General features: G+C 31.2%; 1 protein-coding gene across 3 annotated transcripts in view; it reads right to left on the bottom strand.

Annotated features, from left to right (window-relative positions):
• Positions 1 to 24,550, bottom strand: part of LOC126736461 (uncharacterized) — a 59,876-nt gene that overhangs the window by 15,390 nt on the left and 19,936 nt on the right. The window contains exons 1-2 of one of the 3 annotated variants that reach the window (XM_050440828.1): positions 14,359 to 14,570; positions 4,522 to 4,881 (exon numbers count right to left, since the gene is read on the bottom strand). In XM_050440828.1, coding sequence (XP_050296785.1) covers positions 4,522 to 4,881; positions 14,359 to 14,398 — 400 coding nt within the window. In that variant the 5' untranslated portion in view covers positions 14,399 to 14,570. Of the gene's footprint in view, positions 1 to 4,521; positions 4,882 to 4,957; positions 5,075 to 14,358; positions 14,571 to 24,550 lie in introns of those variants that run through there. The other 2 variants (XM_050440830.1, XM_050440829.1) reach the window with 2 other exon arrangements.

Genomic DNA, 24,550 nt, shown 5'->3' with positions numbered 1-24,550 from the left:
ATCATTAAGATATATACCAAGTGGCAGTAACAGACTCTTATTTTTTTAGGTTTTGAATTTTTTTCCTGACATCTTGGATATGACGTGTATAAGGCATGATTCTGCTTAAGTTACATAAAAAATATTGTAATATATTTTTTTAACTTCCTGTTTAACCGGAAGTAGCCACACCATACCTATTTTTTTATGAAACCCTGCATATTTTTAACGCATTTCGCTATGCATTAAAATTCTCTTTTCAGTGATATTTCACAAGTTGACATTTAATTGACAAGTGACAGTTAAAAGTGATTTTAATATAAACTATCTATATGGCTATAGACACCGAGTTAGCACTTCTTTTAGCTAAGTGTGCTGGTATTTAGAAATTGTGAATTACGGATTCAGAATGATGGACAGGCTATTAACGTATCGCAAATGTCAAAAAAGCAGTCGTAGAGCCGTTCAATTATATGCCGAAAGATATCCCGAAAGAAATTTCCTAGCAAAAAATTATATTAAGAGACTTGAAGAGCAATTTAGGAGAAGCCTACAGCCATCCAGAATCGGTTTAATGGACGCGAAGAACAAGAAGTGACAGCCTCGGCATTTGTTCAAACTGATCTAACAATTTCGCTGAGACAAATACAACGTGAAATTCTAGTAAACCATAAGATAGTTCGCCGCATTTTAAGAAATAATAAATTTAAACCCTGCAAATATCACACACACTTATAGGAAAACTACCATGTAAGATGGTTAAATTATTATAATTTATTTGTTATTATCTTGATCATTTTAATGGAAAAAAATTATTTCCATTTTAATATTCTTTTTTCTGGCAAATCAAGATTTACAAAATTCACATTATTTAACCGACATTATTTTAAATAATACACAGTATTTCGCATGAAAATCCCAGAATTATGAGAGGACGTGGTTTTCAACAACGATTTGGGTTTAACGTGTGGTTGGGTGTACATGGAAAAAAATGAGTGGCCTCATTATATTTGCGAGTATATTGAATGGCGAAAAATATTTAAATTTTCTCCAAAATGAATAAATTTGACAATTTATTCGATGAACTGTTATGTTTGGAATATGGGCCACTTAGCTGTCTGAAATATGAGCCAGGCCCATATTTAGAAAACTTTTTCCAAGGGTAAATGGAAGTCCCAGCCAAAACTTCCAAAACAAAAAGATCGAGAGTCAGACGATTCAAGTCTGACTCTGAGACTGAAGACGATGAAATATTCATTCCTGATGATGAACATAACGCCTTTGAATTCGAAACTCCTCCTGAGAACGAAGATGCAACGTGTATTTATTGTCAAGGACTTCTATCTGAAAATGTCAAGGGCGAGTCGTGGGTGCGCAGTTTGATGGCTAATATGTGGTCACATGAGGCTTGTGCGGACACAGAACGCGGCGAATATATTTGCGAATTTAGTAAATGAGTATTTTTATATCTTGTTTTTTGAAAATACATATTTTCTTACGATTAAATACGACTTCCAAATTACAGGTTAATTTGTCCAATGACACCATTAATATTTTCAAAACACAAATTGGGGCCCATATTCAAACCTTCTCCTCTAATATTGTTATAAAATTTATGAATTACAATCTTAAAGTTCTTTGAAACGTATTAAAACATTTTATTAAATAAAGTGGTTCAGTTCCTAGTTTATGAAATATCTTAAAGAAATAAAAAACCTTATTTGCAAAAATAACATTTGAGTAAAAACGGTAAATGAGTTTTGACAAGAAAAAAAATGGTAATTAAATACATGCATGTCCACAAATTCTAAATACCAGCACTCTCTTTTGCCCTACTCGTATTGAAAGCTGTCAAAAGATTTATTTGCTACTTTCCTAAAATCGGAGATGGACACTCAGCAGCATGATCCGGGGTCAGTTACAAGCTGAGCAAAGTCATGTTTGGAAGACCATAACTTTTGAACTATAATAAATCCTATAATATAGGGTGTTACAAAATTCGGTGCCAATATTTGAAAAGCGTATTTTGGAATCAAAATAAGACTTTTTTTTCTTATAAACATGTGTCCTAAAATGCTCCCTCTCAGACATACCGGGTGGTGCGTCGCAGAGCGGAACATAGGAAATCCCATGTAAATTTTAAAGGGGTCAATTATTGGCTTCCCTGTAGATTTTATAGAAAAAATTTAAGATAACTTTTTGAAGAGACCAATCTAACAAACCCTTGTGCAAAGTTTCAAAAAATTTTAATAAGCGAATCTTGAATTATTCAATTAAATGTAACTGCAAAATTACCAAATTTTCGGTTCAGGTAAAACCAGACACCAGCCATCAGGAAACAATTTGTTATAAGGCTTTGTCAAATCTGACGTACAGCCGAATACAAGAAATGTTTTTTTTTTTTCGTTTTATCAATGTCACAACCATACATTCAAAGTAACACACGTTAACATTACTTTTTTATCTAAACTTTTATTTAATATAACTATGAAGTTAAACCAATAACAATTATTATTATCGATTATTAAAAAAATAATTTTATTATACTTCCATCAAGCCTATCTGGTCCATTTCAACCATTAAACCGATTGTTAGTAAATTCATAGAGTCCAAAGACATTGCAATAAATAATTGTAAATGTTTAACTCAGAAGATCGAAAATAGATCGAAAAAGAGAGAACAGAACTCTTAAATGACCCCACAAAAAGAAGTAATTCGGTGAAAGATCAGGTGACCTGCCTGGCCAAAGTATCAGGTACCGTGGACCAATAATATTGCCGTTAAAAGCATTTTCCAAGCACTCTCTAACCATACGGGCATTATGGGCCGAGCAACCATCCATTTGGTACCAGATCATTTGATCTTCCTGAACAACTTCTTCCAAGGCGGGTCCAATTTGATTCTGAAATAAGTCCAAATAGGTTTCAGCTGTTAGGTTATAGTCCATAAAAAAGGGTCCAATGATATGGTGTCGGATAATTCCCACGAATACATTTTGTTTTTTGGGGATATTGTGTTCGAGTATGAACGAAGCGATGTTCATTTTCTTGGCTCCAATAACGGCAATTCTGAATATTTGGTTCATTGTTGAGGGTAAATGTACATTCATCGGTAAAACAAATATTTCTTTAAAAATTCCTATTATTATTATTTGCTCTTTCCATCATTTCAAAACAAAATGCCATTCTTCGCTCTTCATCTCCTTCCTGCAGCTCTTGAGGTTTTTCGAATTTATACGAATAATATTTGTGTTTTTTTAAAGTGCGCAATACCGTTGTATGATGTTCATTTACCTCTTGCCCAAGAACCCTCGTACTAACCATCTTGTTTTCCTCCACACTCAGTAGAATATTATGATCTCTGTTCTCTCTTTCTTCGGCTCTATTTTCGATATCCTGAGTTGAACATTTACAATTATTTATTAAGGTACCTTTGGACTCGAACTTATTGACAATACGTTTAATAGTTGAAATGGACGGAATGGGCTTGGTAGGGAAATAAAATGAAAACATTTCAGATACTGCTCCAAAACTGTTTCCCGCATAATGCCACTTAATTATAGCTATTTTTTCGTCGATTGAATAATTCATACTTGTTTTCAAATATCGACTGTCACTGATTTATTGACACTTTTCCTCACGTCAGTGACAATATTCATTTTACTAGTGCCCGTTTGGTTTTACCTGAACCGAAAATTTGCTAATTTTGCAATTACATTTAATTGAATAATTCAAGAATCGCTTATTAAAATTTTTTGAAACTTTGCACAAGGATTTGCCAGCTTGGTCTCTTCAAAAAGTTATCTTAAATTTTTTCTATAAAATGTACAGGGACGCCAATAATTGACCGCCTTAAAATTTACATGGGTTTTCCTATGTTCAACTAGGCGACGCACCACCCGGTATAGCCCGCGCAAATTGCTTGAAGAAAATGGAGTATTTGGAACACTGTTTATAATTATACGTAAAATCTTAAAAATTTGCAAGACAGTTTTTTTTGGGTTTTTTTGAGTGCTTTTCACATTTTCCGTCTCAAAAATGCTATAAACCAGATTCAGGGTGGCTTACCCCTAAGATGGACAATATCTTAGGTTTCCGATAAGAATTTTGAAAATCGCAGAATTTTAGGAGACTTGACGTATTACTGTAGCCACGGTTCCAAATAATCGATTTTCATCAATCTGAAAGAAATCATTTTACTCTGAAGAGAAGCATTTTACGACATGTTTATAGGAAAAAAAAGGCTTATTTTGACCCCAACAATATACTCTTAAAATATTTGCACCGAATGTTGTAACACCTTGTATAATGAGTCCTATTAAGGGCTTATTTTCAAGTCACAATTAAACAGAAAGAGCGACAAAAAAAAACGACTTTTTCAAATCTTAACCTCTATTGTACACATATAATAAGTGTTTTGTAACTCCTGATAAAGTGTACTGGGAGAACCACAAGGAAAAAAAATGACTAAGAAAATGTTCCTAACATGTGTCTCCCAAAATGTGTGTGTATATAGAAAAATAATAATGCAAATAAAACTCACCCTTTTCGACACTCTTCTTACTAATATCAATATTATTATTATTGCTTTCCTCTTTCATCATGAACTGTTCCCTTTTTGATTCCGTCGGAGATGCACGATCCGGAATAAGATCAAACTCAACCAAAGTCCCACTATTTTCAATTCTACTTTTCTGCCTTTTTTGTGTTGGAGCTATAGATTCAGAGTTGTTAATAGCTTCCAACAGTTCGTTCGCACTGTCATTTAAACTTTTTTCTGCTTCATTATCAAAACTGGATTGTCTTATGGACTCTTCATGCATTGAATTCTCTGAATCTTTTATAGCCTTATAATATTGAGCCATAATTTCGTTTGACATGTTTTCCTCATACAGATTTGCATCTAAAAAATTTAAACAATTTAGTACTAAAGTAAGTTTAATTTTGCATTACCTAAAATGTTGTTATTTATTGCTTACAACTAAGTCAAAATCAAAAGGCTGAAGAGGCAACTTTGACATAAATATGCCTCTTATATGATTTTTAATATGCAAATCTCCTTTTTTAAATAAATGTAATTGTTTGAATTTGAGTTTGAACAAAACTAATTGTATCCATATAGCATATGGAATTGTTATATTTTACACACAAACGATTTTTTTTTGAGAACAATCTAAAAAATATCAGTACTTATATATAGATATAAATCTTACTAAATTTGACAATTGCATTTAATAACTTTTAAACAGTTTTAAAGATACATTGTCAATAAATATGTATAATCTTAACTTCATAAGAGCTGATGTTCGTTATCTGTCAACCACCCTAATCATTATTTAGAAATAGCATTAGTACATAAAAAAAAAATTATATTATTATTGTTATTTTTCATTCTTAGTACTGGATATTATTTTTAATATTCAATAAAGAGGGCAACAAAAATATATTAATGCATTTTTTCTGAAAAATTGTTTTTGTACCTATCTCAAAAAATTATGGGTTTCATAAATAACAGTTCATTTCATAAACTGTATAAATAATAATACAAATATCAGAAGTGTGCCGTGGTTAAATTAAATTGACAATTCAAGTTTGCAATAGTTTTGAGATTATAACAGGCATGCCTGATTGATGTCATCATGTATTCGCATATTGATGTATTTAAAATCTTGTTTTCATAGCAACCAGTGTTTGTTTGGTATAATAGTAAATTTTATAATTTGTTATAAATCAAAGATTAAAACGTGTAATTTCATTAAATTCGAATAGTACAAATAATGTTTTTGAGAAAATACATGAAAATTGAAATATAGATATTTGATAATGGGTTTGTAGACAGCTAAAGGTTAAAAAAACACATCTTTCATCATAAACAGTTCCAAGAATCTTAAATTATCCCAGTAAAGTATCATTTTAATCTAGTACACAAGTTATTAGAGGGAATTTGGAAATAAGGGTGGAATTTTATGAACAGATAATCACCTTAGTGAACAAAATCGAGTGAATGTTTAAAATAATTAAAAAAAAAATATTTAAAATCCAGAGATATTTTAGTATAATTGTTACAAAGGATATTTCACAAAAAACGGAAATGTAATAGTCATATGGGGCTTAACCTTATTTTCTTCTCTGAGCTGTCTCTTCACAAACAAAATATCCTTTGTTGCTATTATTACTACTAAGTATTCCTACATACTACTAAATTTTATAATAATATATTAAAACAGCTTGATTAAAGTAATTAATTAAACAGCTGTTAATATAAGTAAAATTAAACACACAATAAAATTAAATCAAATCGTTTATTTCCATCGACATCATAACAATGTATAGAAATTGTCAATAAAAAACTACAATACTAATAAAAATAGAATAAAATTACAAGATATGAAAGGAAACAAATTTAACTAAATTTAGTCAATAAATCTACAGTTAAAGAACTCTGTCAATGAGTAAAAAGGACAGTCAGCTAACATGGTCCTAAGAGCTTTCTTAAAAGTTGGAAAAGTCTTAGCTCTCTTTATTCTATACAGGAGAATAAAAATTTTGAAATATGTAATTTCTGGACTATCCTGTAAACAATTAAATTGATTTTCAAACTATTCAAAAAAGACCATTTCTCTAGCACCACAATATCAGCTATACACTTGGTGGCTTTTGAGTGGATAGTCAGTACCTGAGAGAACTGCTGGTGTATCGTCGGCAAAAAGTGTTATGAAGCTGTCATTAACCAGGAGAGGCAAGTCATTAATAAAAAGTAAAAACAAAATGGGCCCAAGAACACTACCCTGTGGAACCCCAGTGATGACAGTTGCCAATCAGATATGGTCACCTGACCACTAACTTTCAATCTAACAGCCTGGGTTCTACCTGTCAAATATGATTCAAGCCATTTATAAGCCGGACCTCTTATATCATAATGAAAGATCTTATTTAATATAAAGCATGATTATTGGTATCAAATGCTTTAGTAAGATCAAAAAATATACCAACAGATTTTAACTTCAATTCAAAATTATTCAATATATTTGTATAAAGAGATATTATAGCATCTGATGTAGAGAGTCCTGACCTGAATCCAAACTGATGACATGGAGTAAGAGATATATATCTCTTATTATTTCATTACTATACCAAGGAGGATGTTTCCACACTTGGAGTACTTGGGAACCCATTTATTTAATATTGTAAAAAGACATTTATAGCATTTTAATGCATCACAAGTGGGGTCTATATCTGTGGAACTATAAAGGGGAGACCGATCAATATAGAGTAAGTCACTATATAGATCATGATAATTTGCTCTTTTGAAGTTGAAAATGGGTGATTTCAGGAATTCAATATTTTTGGGTTCAGGCAAGGAGTCTTTTCTCAATCAAGCTGATCAAGTCAATAGATCTCACTGTTGGGTTATGTAGGTTGCAGAGTAAAAATATAATGCGTGAAAAAACTTAAGGATTGGACTAATTTTTTAAAAGAGAAAACCCCAGTCTTCGATTAGCCACGTGCAAGTGGCGTGAGGCTAGTAAAAAAATAGGTTAGATTACAGTAACAATGACGCGTGGTCTTCCTACGCCGCTAATCGTCTCTCTCCTCTCTTCACTGTCGCGAGGGGAATCATTCTCCGACGCAGGCGAACCAGTCAGGAGATAGCGTTCTAACTCGCGGCGCCCTCAACAACCGGGTACGAAACTACGCGTTACGGGGTGCGCACAACAACTGTTTATTTACGGGGAACATTTGCAAAGTTCGCTAACACTCATAACATCACAGTGACCCGCATTAAATAAGACAAGGTCTAAGAGCTGATTATTTTCATTTCTGATTCTGTTGTATTGTGTAAAGTCAAAGGTACTGAAGATGTTAGTAAGAGAGTTTATCTTGCTACTTACCAGAGAACTGTTATCAAGATAATTGGCATAATCAGTCACATTAAACTTTAAAGTCACCCAGTAACAAGACATTTTTACCATGTATATATTCTTGTGATATAAGCTAGTCACACACCAATTCAAGATCAGTGGATTGGCTAGGAGAAGGAATGTAGATAACAAACATATAGATACTCCTATGTTTTAGTGATAATTTAGCACTAGTGATATCTATTATATATGAGACAATCAACTGTAAGTTATTTAACTTTAGAGGAGTGAAAGCTATTTTTTGGTTTACTGCCAAAACCACAAACCAAAAACACCTCTGTCTCTTTCCAGGTCAGTTGCTATTTGAGCTTTGTCTTGCCTATAGACATCAAAGATGGCAAAGGAGATAAATTAACTAGTACAAATTGATTGACCAAGCCATGACTCAATGACAGCCAAAATGTCATAGTCACAATTAGTTGATGTGTGAAGAAAATTTGTCAGTTTAGATCGCATTCCACCTGTATTTTCATAGTAGATATTAAGTAGGTTTTATATACTGGAGCTGTGAGAAATGTTACCAGCAGATGGTGAGACTATATTATTATTAACATTATTAATGATTAATTCTGTTGGTGATTAATTATTCATGGTTTTGCAGCTTTCAGAGATGAATTATGTTTTTTAGTTCCTTCTACACATTGGTCTTATTTTTGGATCAATGGTTTTCTTTTTGTTTCACAAATAAACTACTTGAGAGTTTAGATAAACTCTTTAGATAAACTACTTGTTTAAAACCATCACCGCCAACATCCGTTTGTTGTTTTGATTGGTTTGGGCTGGGGCACAATGGTTTGTTCCACTGTTCCTTCCAATTATATTTACATAAGAATTTAATATCAAATAACAGTATTCATTGGTAAAAATACATGAATGAATGAATGAAACTGTTAATGTTTTCTAGTTCCAAAACATAAATCTAATAAATTTTAGTTCTTCTTTAGTTATCATAGGTGTATCTTTTTTTTTGTTTGTGGCACTACTTTAATTTTAGTTATACAGTTAGAGATAGTCTTATGATAATCTATTCATGTTTTATTCACTTCTGTGCCAATAGTTTATTAATTTTCTAATTCACTTCTTAAACTTATCAAAAAGCAGTTATTAATAGATTTCCCAATACAACCAACAACACAATTCAATACTGATGGATGTTTGAGACCCAACAATTTAATACACAACAACTTTCCAAACATTTTAATTTAGTAGAAAGGACATGGTCTATAGAACAATTCAAAACAAAAAAACTTTTTGGATGAATCATATCTTTTACTAGAAAATCAAAAAAACTTTTTAATAAATGACACATTTTCAAAACATTTGAAAAACCTCCCCAATTCATCAGTTTTTCACAAGGATATTCGGCAGTGTTGCTGTATGTAACAAAAGTCTATAAGGTTTAAGTGAAAGCCCGCAGTTATTAACAAACTCTATGAGTAATTCTGGTTTTCAATTGGAATTTCTTGTAGTGAATTTCTAATGTTCATATTGCTAATATTAAAGTATTGAAATTATTACTTAATTTAACAAAAAACATACACTACCTAACTATTTCTATTATTTTTTGAATTAGAAATGGTAAGGATTCCTGAGTGGATTTGTAAAATTTAAGAGTGTATGGACACATATGTATTCAACCCGACCCTCACATTCTGGCTTTAGTTATTAATTTGATTATCTTGAATAGGTTTTGTTAATAATTTGACAATTAATTATAAGATTCAACATTCCTAAATTAAATAAGGCAATTTGGTAAGTGACTTTAAAAAGTAGTGTTTTTTTATCCTAAAATTTTATTTATTTAATATAAAGTAAAAATATTTTAAATGAATATAAATGTGATTAGCCCTAATGTCTATAGTATAAATTTAATATTTGTGTCCAGAAGTAAATAGAAGCAGAGGAAACTCAATGTCCATATACAACCTTGTTTTTTTCTCCCTTTGTTTTTGTAAGCGATTTAATTTATATGTTCTTTGTGTTTATAGACCACCCACAGGAGATATTGGTATGTTCCTGGACAAACTTGATTCTCTATTATCCCAATTGTCTCTACACTCCATAGTTATATTGGCTGGTGACTTTAATATTAACTTCACTGATGTAAGCTTGCCATCATATCATACATCTCTTTTAAGCATATTGGAATCTTATGACTTGAAGATTCATGTTCTTTCACCCACACGTATAACATCCTCATCTGCAACTACTATTGATTATTTGTGTACAAATTTAAATGATGTGTCATGTAGAATACTCTCATCTGGTATTTCTGACCATGAAGCCATTCTCGCTAGGATTCCATGCAACACTGTATTTCCTTCATCTCATTATATAGGAAGAATTTTCAGCAGAGCAAATTTTAATGCTTTTTCTTCTACTACAGCTTTGGTTAATTGGAATGCAGTTGAAATGGCTCCTGACCCGTTTACTTTGTTTTTTTATGTGCTATGTGACAAGATCAATCAGTGTTTTCCTAAAAAGAGGCTTAAAATGAAAAATAGAAAACCATGGGTCACAGCAGGCCTCAGAACTTCAGCTAAAAACCTCCGTTTTTTGGCTAAGCTGTGCAAGTTTACAACTAATGCAAACATTATTCTTTATCATCAGAAATATCGTAGTCTATACAGAAAGACGATAAAAGCAGCTAAGGTTAAATATTATAGTGACCACTTGAATATGTCCTCAAATAGGCAGAGAGAATGTTGGTCAATTATAAATGACTTCAGGCATTCTTACAAGAAAGTTTCAGAACCAGAAGTAAGACCAAATAGTTTAAATGATTATTACTGTAATATTCCTCATTTATTGCTCAAGAATGTGAATACTAATATTGATCCTTTGCATTATATTCAACAAGTGTCAGTTCAAAATTCTTTTTTCTTTTATCCTGTTAGCCTTACTGATGTAAGAGATGCAATTAAAAGCTTAAAAAACCATAAATCAGCTGGAATATCATCAAAATTACTACTCCTTTTGCCTGACTCAGCATTGAATGCCTTAGCTTCTGCCATAAAAAATTCCTTTCATAATAGCATCTTTCCAGCATGTTTGAAGGAGGCAGTGGTTATCCCTCTTTATAAGGGTGGAGATGTGAGTGAGCCTTGTAATTTCCGTCCAATTTCTATATTATCTACCCTCTCCAAGATAGTTGAAAAACTTGCAAAAATCAGAATTTTATCTTTTTTGCAACAAAATTGCATTTTATCTGCAAATCAGTTTGGATTTCAAACGGGAAAAGGGACTCATGACGCTGTTTTCGGCTTTTTGGAGAGTGTCTATGTGTCCTTAAATGCGATTTATCCAAGGCATTTGATTGTGTAGATCATGGAATACTGCTGTCTAAGCTCAACAAGTATGGCTTTAGAGGTGTGGCATTGCAATGGCTGGAATTCTATCTGTCTAATCGTACCCAAAGAGTTACAGTATCTGGATGTTTATCCGATTCCAGATCCCTTAAAACTGGAGTACCTCAGGGTTCAGTGTTAGGACCACTATTATTTTGGCTCTATGTAAATGATTTGAGTTCATTAAAACTGCAGGGCAAAGTGGTTCAGTTTGCTGATGATACCACCATTTTATGGAATCATAAAGATTCTGATAATGTTAGAGCCCAGGTTTTTAAGGATCTTAAGATTTTATTGGAGTGGTGTGCTGCAAACAGGCTTGTATTTAATGTGGGCAAAACCTTTATTATGGGATTTAAGTGTGACGTTCAGGGCCTTATGTTTAGTGAAAACTCCCCCTTGCAAAACAAAGAAAGCTGTAAGTTCCTTGGTATTACCATTGATGGTCGCCTTCGCTTCCAAGATCATATCCTAAATCTTGCATCAAAATTATCCTCTGGATGCTTTGCAGTAAGAATGGCGGGGCATGAGCTGGGAGGGATAGTTGCATGTTCAGTGTACTTTTCTCTTATTGAGTCCCACCTTCGTTATGGCTTGCCTTTCTGGGGTTTAAGCAACAAGGGATTATTAAACATAATTTTTGTGATTCAAAAAAAGGCAGTTAGATACCTATGTTCCGCTGGGTTAAGAGATTCTTGTAAACCTCTCTTTATATCTCAAAAAATCCTAACTCTTTTTTCTCTTTTTATCTTAGAAACAGCTACTCTTATTCATAAATGTCCTAAACCTCCCTCCAACACTGGTCATATGACTCGCCAGGTTAACGATTTTCCCTTACCAATCCCTACATCCTCCTTCACCAAGAACTCACTTATATACCTTAGCAAAAAAATTTACAACCATGTTCCTCTATGTCAGACAAATTTTAGAAGTTAAGAGATTCAAAAAGGAATTAAAATCACTTTTATTATCCAGGGCATATTATAGCCTTGACGATTTTTTAATGATACCTTTTAACCTGTGCTCTGACATCATTTTAGTGTTTTAGTTTTGTTTCCTGTTAAATAATTTAACTTACTTCCTCTAAATTCTGTTTTATTGACAGCTTTCCTTATTTTTTAATGAAATTTATCAAAAAGATGCTTTTTTTTTCTCAATCTGTTTTGATATGATTAATTTTGGTAATGTGTGTAAATTTTATGGTAAAGTGTTTTAGATGTTATGTTTGTTTGAATTTTGAAATTTAAGTAAATTTGGAATTTTTTAGTTTTTAGGATGCTTGTACACAAGATTTTGTTGTCTTACGTAATATAGCACATTTTCTTTCTTCCTTTCTTTCAACATAAATATTTGTATTTTTTGTCAAAAAATAGCTCAAGGGATTTTTTTGTTTTGATATAATGGATTTATGGTAAGCTACCTAAACATACCAAAAAAAATCTAAAAATTATTAGGTTATAAATTGCTCAATCACCCTGTGAACAATGTGTAGTGCCAAAACAAAAATCTGCTAAATTTCATAGCCCTTCAGTTATAATGGATCCATGATATACAGCTCATTACTTTAGGAAATTACCTATAGTGCATAATAATTTTTAAACAATTATTATAATTTTATCATATTTGAGGAGCAATCAAACAAAAACCGATAAATCCATTTTTTGGCTAAAACGAGTTTACCATTGAATCCTATTACATTCGATTTTGATACATCGACTGACCATATCAGATTCAAGAAAACCCGTTATATCCTATTTAAAATCGGCACCAAAGGCAACCAAATCAAGCAAAACACGTTAAATCCATGAAAAAAGATATTTTTACCCTGTTTCATGCAAAATACAATAAATCCATGTGCAGCATATTTTTATTTTTAAAAGGTAGTTTTCTATTCTTGGCTCGAATAATAAATATTATTCACAGGTTACATTAGGTTTCTTGTCAAGACTAGTTTAGCGGGGAGAACTTTTTTTTACCTAAGATCGGTTTGTTCGTCACATAGTCAGTATTTCAAGGATTCTATTTTAAGGAATGTTGTGGTAGCAACATTACTGATTTTGGTATCAGTATTGTATCATATATCAATATCAGTATTGTACTATGCATTAATTTAGTCTTCGTTGCTTGTTTAATAGGGTGGGCGTTTAATAAGTATTTACTTGGGTGGTTGTTAGGTTCGGTAGTTAGTTTTAGTAGTTTACTAGTTAAATTTAGCAGCTTCCTGAAAAAAATATGGGAGATGAGGAAAGGGAGATAGATATACCTGCATGGAAAGAAGAAGCAGACCTGACCTGGTACCTAAACTTATTATGCAAGCCCAACAAAATCAATGCTGAAGAAAATGATAATGGAGAATTTCATTGTGACTGTCTAGAGGATGACGCCGGAATGCTGATTTAAAGTTTGTTGTTAAATTTAAAAGGACTGTATTAAGGTATCATTTATTTTTCTTTGCTAAACGCATTACAGGGTAGTAGCATTTATTTTTGTTTATTTAACATTTTCTAAAATTATGGAAAAAACTTTTAGGTAAAAAACATTTTCATTAAATATGTTTGCGCAATGTATTTATTTTTTTTTTTAATAATTTTTAGAAGATAATATAAAAAATCTAAGTTTGATTAGACTTATTTTGGTTAGTACTGGGCAAGCAAAAGTAGACAAATCTGTTTCATTCAAGCAAAAACCGATAAATCCATTTTTTAAATTGCAATAACTTTTTTATTAATAAACTGAAAAACTTACAATTTTCTATTATAAAATGTTTATTATAGCACCTATTCAAAGCAAATTTAAATTACCAAAAAAACAGTTCGGATTTAGCACCATCGGTTTTTCGCGAATATCTCAAAATCATTTTAAATGGATTTATCGGGTTTTGTCTGATTGCTCCTCATTTATTTTATTAATTTTGTATGTTTGAGGCACTAGTTAACTTTTAAAGCTGGAGTAGCCTCCTTAGGCGAGATCTCCATCATTTTTTACCCTCTAAAAATGTAATGAGTATTAAAAACTCATTTATTATAATGATAATTATTATTATTATGGTTGTTACCATGAAATAAAGATTAGAGAAGACTTTGCTATACTCTAATAAATAAAATCAAATACCTTTAAGACATTTTCGCATTTTTTCTTTATCCACTTCCATGGCAATGTTCCTTTAAGCTTCCGATTCAATTATTAAATTTTTAGAACTTATTAATAAATTGCCCCTTACAACATAATTCAGCACTAACTCCAGAACTCCAGAAAACTCCACAAAACAAATCAAATTTCAATGAACTTAGACACAGACAACGAAAAATCAAAACACAACTTTAGGTTAATCAAATGTTTGACACCTGACATTTACTCATTTGCGCGCTAAACATATACTGATTTCCATTTGCATGTCTGGCGTGCTTAATGCGCCGTTAACCGACACAGCCGCCGTATTCAGTATTCTCAAGGCTGCTGCACAATTGCCCGTGAACTAGATCGAGAACCGGAAGAAAGTTAAAAGACATAATTTTCATAATATGCATGCACAACGACTTTCCGATAACGTGAAGAATCCCTGGAACGGGAACGAGATGTTTCAGCTTACCCGGGTCCAATAAAAACGCTGCATTTCTCTTTTTAGGCTCCGATGTCTACCCATGTAAATTTATAATCTGCATCACCACATGTAAATAATAAATAAATAAACAAATAAATAACGTCTTTATTCAAGTATTGTTTTATTAGTTATTTTATTAGTTAGTTATTTGTACATACAATGCAAAAAACATATGAAAATGTACACTCACATCATATGCACAAGAATAGCGCAACTGGCGAAGTTTAGCCTCCTGGCCATTCTTCCACTCAACCAATTCTCCGGATATTAAGTTCACCATCTTTAAATGTTAACAGAGAAAGTCCAATAGAATGCTTTTAAGAGATAACACTGAGGATAAAACAGTTTTAACCAACCATAACAATATAATAATGCAGTACATACAGTGAGAGCCAAAAGTCCGGAATAAATTCATTTAACATTCAGGGGTATGTTAAAAAAAAACGCTCGGACACGTCGACTTTTATTTTTAACTGCGGGTTTTCTTACTATAATTTTATGTATACAGGGTGGTCCAAAAATTAGTTACGACCATCAACTTCAATTTTTAAAATATAAATCCCTAGTTTTTATTCTGTATTCCTAAAGAACAGAAAATTCTAGACATATTTCATGTACAATGTCCTATACCTATCTTCATTTATTTTTGAGTTATTGACAGTTGAAGATCGGCATATTTGCACTTTTGACATGTTATAAAATCCAAACGGTTAGACATATACAAATGCGGTTTGCACTTTTTATCGAAGCTTTTTTAAAACCATCTCTTAACACTAGCTAGTTAGTGTCAACAGGTACTGAGAAATTTACGGTTGAATTTCTGAACATACAATAATTCATGCAACTATGTAACACCCTTACTAAGGTAACCTTGTTTTTTTGTGTTTTTTCATCCATTGTTGCAATGATGTTCTCATCATTTTTTGAAGTGACAGGTATCAAGCAGTCTTATCCTTGTTTATTGTAAAATTTAATATTGCCTGAAAAGATGAATAAGTTAAGTGAGAGAATAGAAATACTAATTATGATAGGATGTGGTGATCGCATTAGGACCCAACACCAGGTTTGTAAAATGTTTAATACCAAGTATCCTGACAAGACAATATCTCAGTCTACCGTTAGCAAACTAGAAAGAAAATTTATGGAATTAGGTCACATCAGAGATCGACCCAGATCGGTTCGTCCCTCAATTTCCGAAGAAAAGAAGTTAAATGTTGTTTTGTCCATTGAAGAAAATCCTCATACACCGACTAGACAGGCAGCACTAGATAACGATGTTGGAAAAACATCTTTAAGAAGGATTTTGAAAAAGGCAAAATATCATCCCTATAAATTAAAATTAATCCACGAACTTAACGAAGATGATACAGATCGTCAATTAGAGTTTTGCGAAACTATAATGAATTTCTGCCATAACTACCGTCTTTTTACTCGTAGAATAATTTTTTCTGACGAGTCGACCTTCTGCCTCAATGGTACAATGAACAGACAGAACTGCCGTTACTGGTCTTCCTCCAAACTAAATTGGGTGAATGAAGCTCATACCCAATATCCTCAATCTGTGAATGTTTGGGCCGGCATTATCAATGACAGAGTCATAGGTCCATTTTTCTTCGAAGGTACCTTAACAGGTCAACGTTATTTGGAATTCTTAAGGAACGAACTGATTCCCGCTTTATGTTTGATGTTTCCAAATGCAAATAATCTCAATATTCCAGAAGCTTCAATTTGGTTCCAGCAAGATGGCGCGCCGCCACACTTCAGCAGAGCCGTGCGCCAATATTTAAGTGAGGTATTTCCGGGTCGATGGATTGGGCGAAGGGGTCAATTGGAGTGGCCTGCTAGGTCCGCCGACTTGACTCCTTTGGACTTCTTTTTGTGGGGTTATTTAAAGCATAGAGTGTATGTAAATAAACCCAACAATTTAGAAGAATTGAGAAATAATATAAGAAATGAGATTCAACGAATACCTCAAGAAATGATACGTAACGTTCTGAGAGAATTCGAATCAAGACTCGCTTACTGTGAAGAAGTTAATGGGGCTCAATTTGAACATTTAATTTGGTCTAGATTAGAATAGTTTCTTTTTGTTCAACGTTTATACAATACTTTTGATTAAATACATTAATATTTTGAATGTTTTTTTAGAAATTCAACTGTAAATTTCTCAGTACCTGTTGACACTAGCTAGTAAGTGTCAACAGATGGTTTTAAAAAAGCTTCGATTAAAAGTGCAAACCGTATTTGTCTATGTCTAACCGTTTGGATTTTATAACATGTCAAAAGTGCAAATATGCCGATCTTTAACTGTCAATAACTCAAAAACAAATGAAGATAGGTATAGAATATTGTACATGAAATATGTCTAGAATTTTCTGTTCTTTAAGAATACAGAATAAAAAATTGGTATTTCCATTTCAAAAATTGAAGTTGATGGTCGTAACTTATTTTTGGGCCACCCTGTATACATAAAATTATAGTAAGAAAACCCGTAGTTAAAAATAAAAATCGACGTGTCCGACCGTTTTTTTTTTGAATATACCCCTGAATTTTAAATAAATTTATTCCGGACTTTTGGCTCTCACTGTATATACATACAATATACCTGTCACTAAAAAAGTTATAAAAATCTACTGCACATCTAATACATTCCTTTTGTACTTCTTAAATAACCAGTATTGCATACCTTAAATTGAAAAGGTAAGTTATTATATAAGTTAACAGTGTTAACACAATTATAACTGAAGCTCTTTTTAAAAAAAGAAGTTCAATGTTGTGGCATTGTTAAATAATTTTTATCTCGCTAAAAGCGATTAGGCACAGCCTCCCTATAAATTAGTTTTTTAAACAAATATACTGGTTGTTGACACATATTTAGTTTTCTAGAAAATAGAGTCAAGTTAAAATTATACCAGTTATCACACTTAAGCCAACCCAACTCTTTTATATTTTCTGAGATCAAATTTTCTTAATTTATAAACAAATATACAGCATGCATTCTGAACATATTGTATCCGTTTTTTATTTACAATATGTAAGAATGGATAATATACTATGAAACAATACGAATAAATAGACATAATAAGTGCTTCACAATTTTTTTTTCTGTTTTAAAATTTAAAAGGTGTCTGCTAGCATATAAAAGCTTCATTCTCACATAACTTATTTTAAGTAAAGATTTTAAATGTTGTTCAAAATTAAGCTGTACATCTATGCACAAACCCAAATTTTTACCGCAGTTAGCAAAAGTCAACCGAGTATTTTCAATCTGAATATTAAGTTGATTTATGAGTATGCCCCTTTTCTTTTCAGAACAAAACAGTAACATTGTAGTTTTTGCAGGATTAATTGTCAGATTATGTTCCGTTGAGTATTGCAAAATATTGGATAAATCTGAATGTAAGATCTTAGCAGCATTATCAGGACAGTCTGGATTAAACTGAAATAATAATTGTGTATCATCTGCATATGCTTGCATGTGCGTTGATACAATAGAAAACATATCTGCAGTATAAATAACATACAACAAAGGGCCAAGTATGGAGGCTTGTGGCACTCCCAAAATAAAAAGCTATTTGTATTAATCAGTGATCTGAACATAAACTCTTTCCAGAACCTTTGATATTACAGGAAGCAGACTAACAGGCCTCAAATCCGTAAAACTGACAGATCATGTTTTTTATCATCCATGGATATGTCTGTGGGTTTTATGTTGATAATCTTAAGCTTCGGTTTTCTTTTAACTTGTTGATCAATCTCGTACTTATTACCTAATTCTTTTTCCATTCTATTTTTTAAACAATTAATTTCGTCTTCACTCTCACAAGCAATTAGTACGGCTTCATCTCTAGCAAGTTGAAACCTTGACACACTAACCCCGACAGGACTAATTTTCTGTTGAATAAACTTTTTGGTTAATAAACTTTCTTGAGTTTGCTTAGGATTTATTACTATTACAGATTCTGATTTTTGGCTTTTAAGTTTTTCTACAAAAGTCTTTTTCTGAGTGGCACATGGTATGTTGTTTACCTTTTGATCTTTTAGTTCATTATATTTCTTACGAAATATATCCAATTCACTTTTTAACTTTACAGTCTAACTGCTAAGTACCTCCCCTTTCTCCTGTAGTTGCTGTACTAGCATTTTTAACAAAAAAATTTCCATATCAGCTCCTTTTAGTTTGTTTACATCAGAATTGTAGGTTATGTTTTTGGCACAGCAAACAACTCTAATATTATCGATTATTCCACCCTTTTTTTCTTTGGAAACAACTTTGATGATAAATAGCACCACAAACTACACAAATTACATTTCCATTTATTGCAGCAGCTTTTTTTTTTACACAGCATTTAAAGAAAACGTCGGGAGGTTCGGCATCAACAACTACTTCGCCCGCCATTTTTTCTCATCCTTATTTGAACTTTAATTTTATAATACTATACTAAAATTAAAGTTCAAATTATATACAGGGTGTACCACATAAAATCGATATAAGCCAGTATGTTGGTGGTTTGTTGAGCGATTTTTTCATTTTTGGTAAGAGGCTGTATGGCTATAAGAGGCATATTTTGCAGTGGTAAGAAATGCAATATCTCTAAGACGTACGGCTTAATGGGGTTTGATATTTTTTGATTCAGCAGTAAACTACCTTTAGGACACTTTATTTTAAATCTGTTAAATTATATTGAATTATCCTTATATAAGTTCTAATTTTCATAAATATTGATACATGGTGTGTCATTAAAATAAGAAATTTTTATTTTTATTATTATTTTTTTAAGTACATACTTATGATGCTACTGGATAAAAAACTGGTTTATCTCAATATAATAATCGATTTAAGTTTCCAGATAGCTTTCTTAGTTTTCAATTCTTCTAATGTACCTAAATGGACGGATTAAACTTTATTTCTGATAGAACCCCACAAAAAAAATCTAGACCTAGAAGGTCATGCTACAAAAGGACTATTGCGATTAATCCATTTGTCTTTGCCGTTAACTTGTAGAGAGAATTAGCATATGCAGCTATATATTTGTGTTTTGAGTCTAGAAGGTACGCCGATCCGTAATGCTGCACCTAAGAGAAGATGAGTCAATGAAAATATTCAAGATAAATGGACTGGTCACAATACTAATATTTTGTGCGTCCCTTAGCTTTTCAGATCTTACAGCTCTGGATTCCTTTCTGTGGGATGCTATCAAAAATAAAGTATATAAAATCCATCTAGGAACATTAGAAGAATTAAAAACTAGCATGTTAATAAATTTCTAGCCAACAATTACGAAAAGTTGGATTTAGAAATAGGAAAATTTATGAAAAATTCATTAGAAATTATAATGGTTTGGTCGAAGATGTTGGCTTTTAGTTTTTTTTATCCCGTTGCGTCGTAAGTATGTGGCCAACTAAGAATGCGAGGTACTGTGTCTCGGAACATTCTTATCGTAGCGAAAATATTTTTAAGTTTTTAAAATGAACGTTAGGAGGCGTACCTGAGATCTTGAATCTAAAAAAATAAAGTTTTTTTGAATTTCAATATATTACCCTAACAAAAAAAGACTTGAACTTTAAAGTAGAGGACGATCTGAAAAATAAATTTTGAAGCCACAAGAAAGACAAATCACTCTTCGTCTCTTATAGATAATATTTTTATTAGTAAACAATGTAACTTTAAAATTTATGTATTAAACTATAATAGCTATAGGACTATATAAATATAATATTTTTAATAGTTATAGGACCACTATCCAAAATTACTTAAAACTACCCCCGACAAATTCATCACCTAAAAACCTTTAATTTTTTCATTATTTCTTCTAATGTTTAGAATGCTTGTAAAATTATTTATTCAATTTCATTAAAAAATCATGTGTTAACATAACAATATAAGATATTTTTAAATTTCAAAAATTTAAAATTAAAATTAAATTTGTTGTAAAAATGAAAATAGCAAGTTCCTTTTTAAATTCAATTTATTTATTAAATAATATTTTAATATTATATTAATCTGTTCTACAAAATTTTGATCTATTATTTAATTAAGTGCTCAAATTGAGCTCCATCAGCTTCCACGCAAGCTTCATATCGTCAAAAGATTTCTCTTGTGCAACCTGCAGCAATCATGGAAGCAGTTATTGTTCAACAGGTTTTTGAAGCTTTTTAAGATTATTGGATGGTCGTTGATAAACAATATCCCTTAAATAACCCCAGACAAAAAATCCATTGTGGTCATATCTGGAGAGCGGGCTGGCCACCTAATAAGACCCCTATTTCCAATCCACCGATGAGGAAATCTATTGTCTAAATAATCTGATGTAATAATTTGAGCATTATGGGGTGGAGCGCCATCTTGTTGCCAAATCATTAAATTGCGCTCTAAAATAGGCACGTTTTTTAATAGTTCACACAGTGATATGTTAAGAAAATTTAACTACCGCTTTGAAGCCGTACATGTACGTACAGTACATACACGTACGTGTAAAATAAATAAGTTGACTATTTTTGTCGTTCGTTTTATTTAACAGATTATCGAACAGTAAAAAACTAGAAATTTTAAAACAAAATTTAAAAGTTATATCAGTGAGTTAATCTAAGGTAAGTCTAATGAAATAAGACTAAAGCTGAGTTCCAGAAGTTAACGAATGAATTAGGGAAATATTATTTCCATCCCCTGGTGTTCCATATCTTGGTACCTTGTATATTTGCATTAAATATAATGGTGCCAAGATATGAAAATGTAAAGCCGTTGTATGGTAAAATTATCTAAGGCCACCAGATCTAAGGCCCTGAATCCAACAATATCTTCTAATGATAAGCCTGACAAGATTTTAGCCTATGTCAAAAGCACCAGGAAGAAGATGGATGAGATGAATCGTAAGCTTGAAAAACTCATTGCTTTTTATGATGAACTAAAAGTTGCTATGACTAAAAACTCTAAAGACATTAATTTCTTGCAATCAAGAACTTATGGTATTAAACAGTTTTCATGCAGATACAATCTAACATCCTTTAAGATACTAGAGAAACGAGAACATCACCCAGGTAATCTCGAATTTAATATATTCTAAGCTTAACATTCCTGTCGAAGAAAATGCATTTGGAAACAGCTACCGCACAGTAGAGATAAAGCCAGAGAGTAGTCGAGTCGTACCTATTAAATTTGTGAATTATAAACATAAAGAACAAGTGTTTTAAGCAAGAAACTTTTAAAAGGAGAATATATTAAAATAAAAAAGGATCTTACAAAAATGAGATCAAATGTATTGTAACGAGTTGCAGAAAAATATGGAATCAAATTTTATGGACACAGGATGAAAAAATAAAATGGATACAAGACAGTACTATCAAAACTGCAACTGCGCTATATCATTTATACACTCTTAGCTGGAGGATATTTAATTAAAATGAATGGTGATGTTGCCATACTAATTATAAATATACAGGTGTTACTGAATACAAATTTTTCTTCATATACATGCCTATATACATACATATACATATTATTTTTTAGTATATAAAAATTAAGTAAATTAATTATAATAATTATAATATACATTACAAATATTATTTTCCAGTGGTTTGTAATTACTTTTATGCGTCTTATATTATAATATACAAGACATGAGTAGTGGGCAACAAAAAAAAATCTTTTACTTTTCAAAACAAAAAAGAAAACACTTAGACATTTTAGACTAATTACATCTAAGTGTGTTATATATTAAAATAGTATAGCGTATATTTTCACATACTTACACGATTGACCTAGTAAATATAATTAAAGTTATTATTAAAAAATTTACAGAAAACTCGGTAAATTATCAATGAATGAACGCACTCGAATCCAATAACTACAATAATAAATTTAATCTAATTGATGAAAGTAATGATCCAATAACTAACAATATTGACATAACTAACGCCTTTAATAAATAATAATAATAATTATGGTTTATTTATTCCCAAATATACATGCTTGTAAATAAAATAATACATAATAAAACTATGAACTATTTGGAATAAAAAGCTACATCAAAAAACAGGCAGCTACTAGAACAAAGGAAAAATTATATAAAAAAATACATGGCCGCAAAGCAGTGAGCAACGAAAAACAATATTGTTTTCAGTTTACAAATTACAAGAGAAATTGAAGCGAAGAGAAAGAGAGAGCGAGAGAGAAGGAGAGAGATTAATTTAAAAAAAAAACGAAGATAATATGTAAATTAATGCTCTTGACGCAAATTTGGCTTTAAACTTTCTTTTGAAGACTGGTATCGATAAAGAAAAGTCCATTATTTTGTATTTATTAATTACAAAGGCAATTTGATAGGTAACTGATTTCTTAAATGTTTCAGTTTTATGGGGTGGTATAGTTAGATAAAAGGTTTAATTTTCGAATATTGATGTTATGAACATCGGTGTAATATTTAATTTTGAGGTGGAGATATGGAGAACATTGAAATTTAATAATTTTATAAAAAAATACTGCTGAATGTAAATTGCGCCGTCCACTTATATTAAGGCCTACCACAAAAGGCCCATATACGTGATCAGCAAAGTTGAAAAATGATAAAGCAAGTGTTTCACAGAGCATAGCCTTAGTTTTTTGCGATAAATAATATCTATGTGAATAAGTTTCAACATCGAATATGCTTTTTTTAAACAAAAAGTAATATGTTCTTTAAATTTTAATTTACAATCCAACATTAAGCCTAAATTTTAGATAGATTTAGAGTCCTGAAATTCTATTATATTGTTGCCTAGTTTAAGTTTTATACTATTGTATAAGTGGTTTTTATAAGTTTCATTGCAGAATAGAATGACTGTCGATTTGCCAGGATTTATTTTCAGTAAATGATCTTCCTAAGATTTCAGTAATTCCCTTAAGTCATTATTTATTTGTTCTGTTGATATTGCAGCTAAACTAGGTATAAATAACGAATAAATTTGAGTATCGTGCTCATAGAGATGCACACAGAAAAATCCCGATGGATTTTTTCACATTTTGTTGTGTAAAAAAAAATGTTTAATTTTAATACACAATTGTTAGATAATATCTCACAGTCCTGTATAAAAATTCTCAGGCATTTTGTATATGTTTTAATGTGTATATTTCATACAATTATTGCATATTAAATTAATACACCATAAGTGGATAATAATTATTAAGATAATGTGTATAAATATTCCACATTTTTTTTTTAAATCCAATGCAGTTTGGTAAAAAATCTAATAACCAAGTATATTTTTACTACAATTTTTAATTATTTTTTTATTCTGGCTTGTGTTGATTTTATTTACAATTGTGTAGAATAAAACAGATTCTTGCTAATAGCCCTTCACAATTATAGAATTTTAAACTATGTATTGTGTAGTTATAATACACAATTGTGTATAAAGGAGGACGCGCCCGACGCTCTTGCGTTTGCCGCTAGAACTTCGTTGTTAGTGTTAATGTTGCCAGATTCAATATTAAACAGTTGTAAAGGTATGCATCAAAATTTGCAGTCGATTTAAAGTTGTTAATTGAAAATGATTTAATAGGATATTTAAAAATAAGCTCAATCAGCATAGCATCTAATTTTATTTATTTAAATAATATCGTGATAACACGCGTAAGGAAAAAGGAAACGTAACTCTTTTAATTGGCGGTGTAATCTTTAAGATACATTTGATGGCAGCATTGCTATAATTCCCAGTGCCACAGGT

The sequence above is a fragment of the Anthonomus grandis genome, chromosome 5 (genome assembly GCF_022605725.1).
Source record: "Anthonomus grandis grandis chromosome 5, icAntGran1.3, whole genome shotgun sequence".
Taxonomy (NCBI): Eukaryota; Metazoa; Arthropoda; class Insecta; order Coleoptera; family Curculionidae; genus Anthonomus; species Anthonomus grandis.
This window is presented reverse-complemented; position numbering and strand designations above follow the sequence as displayed.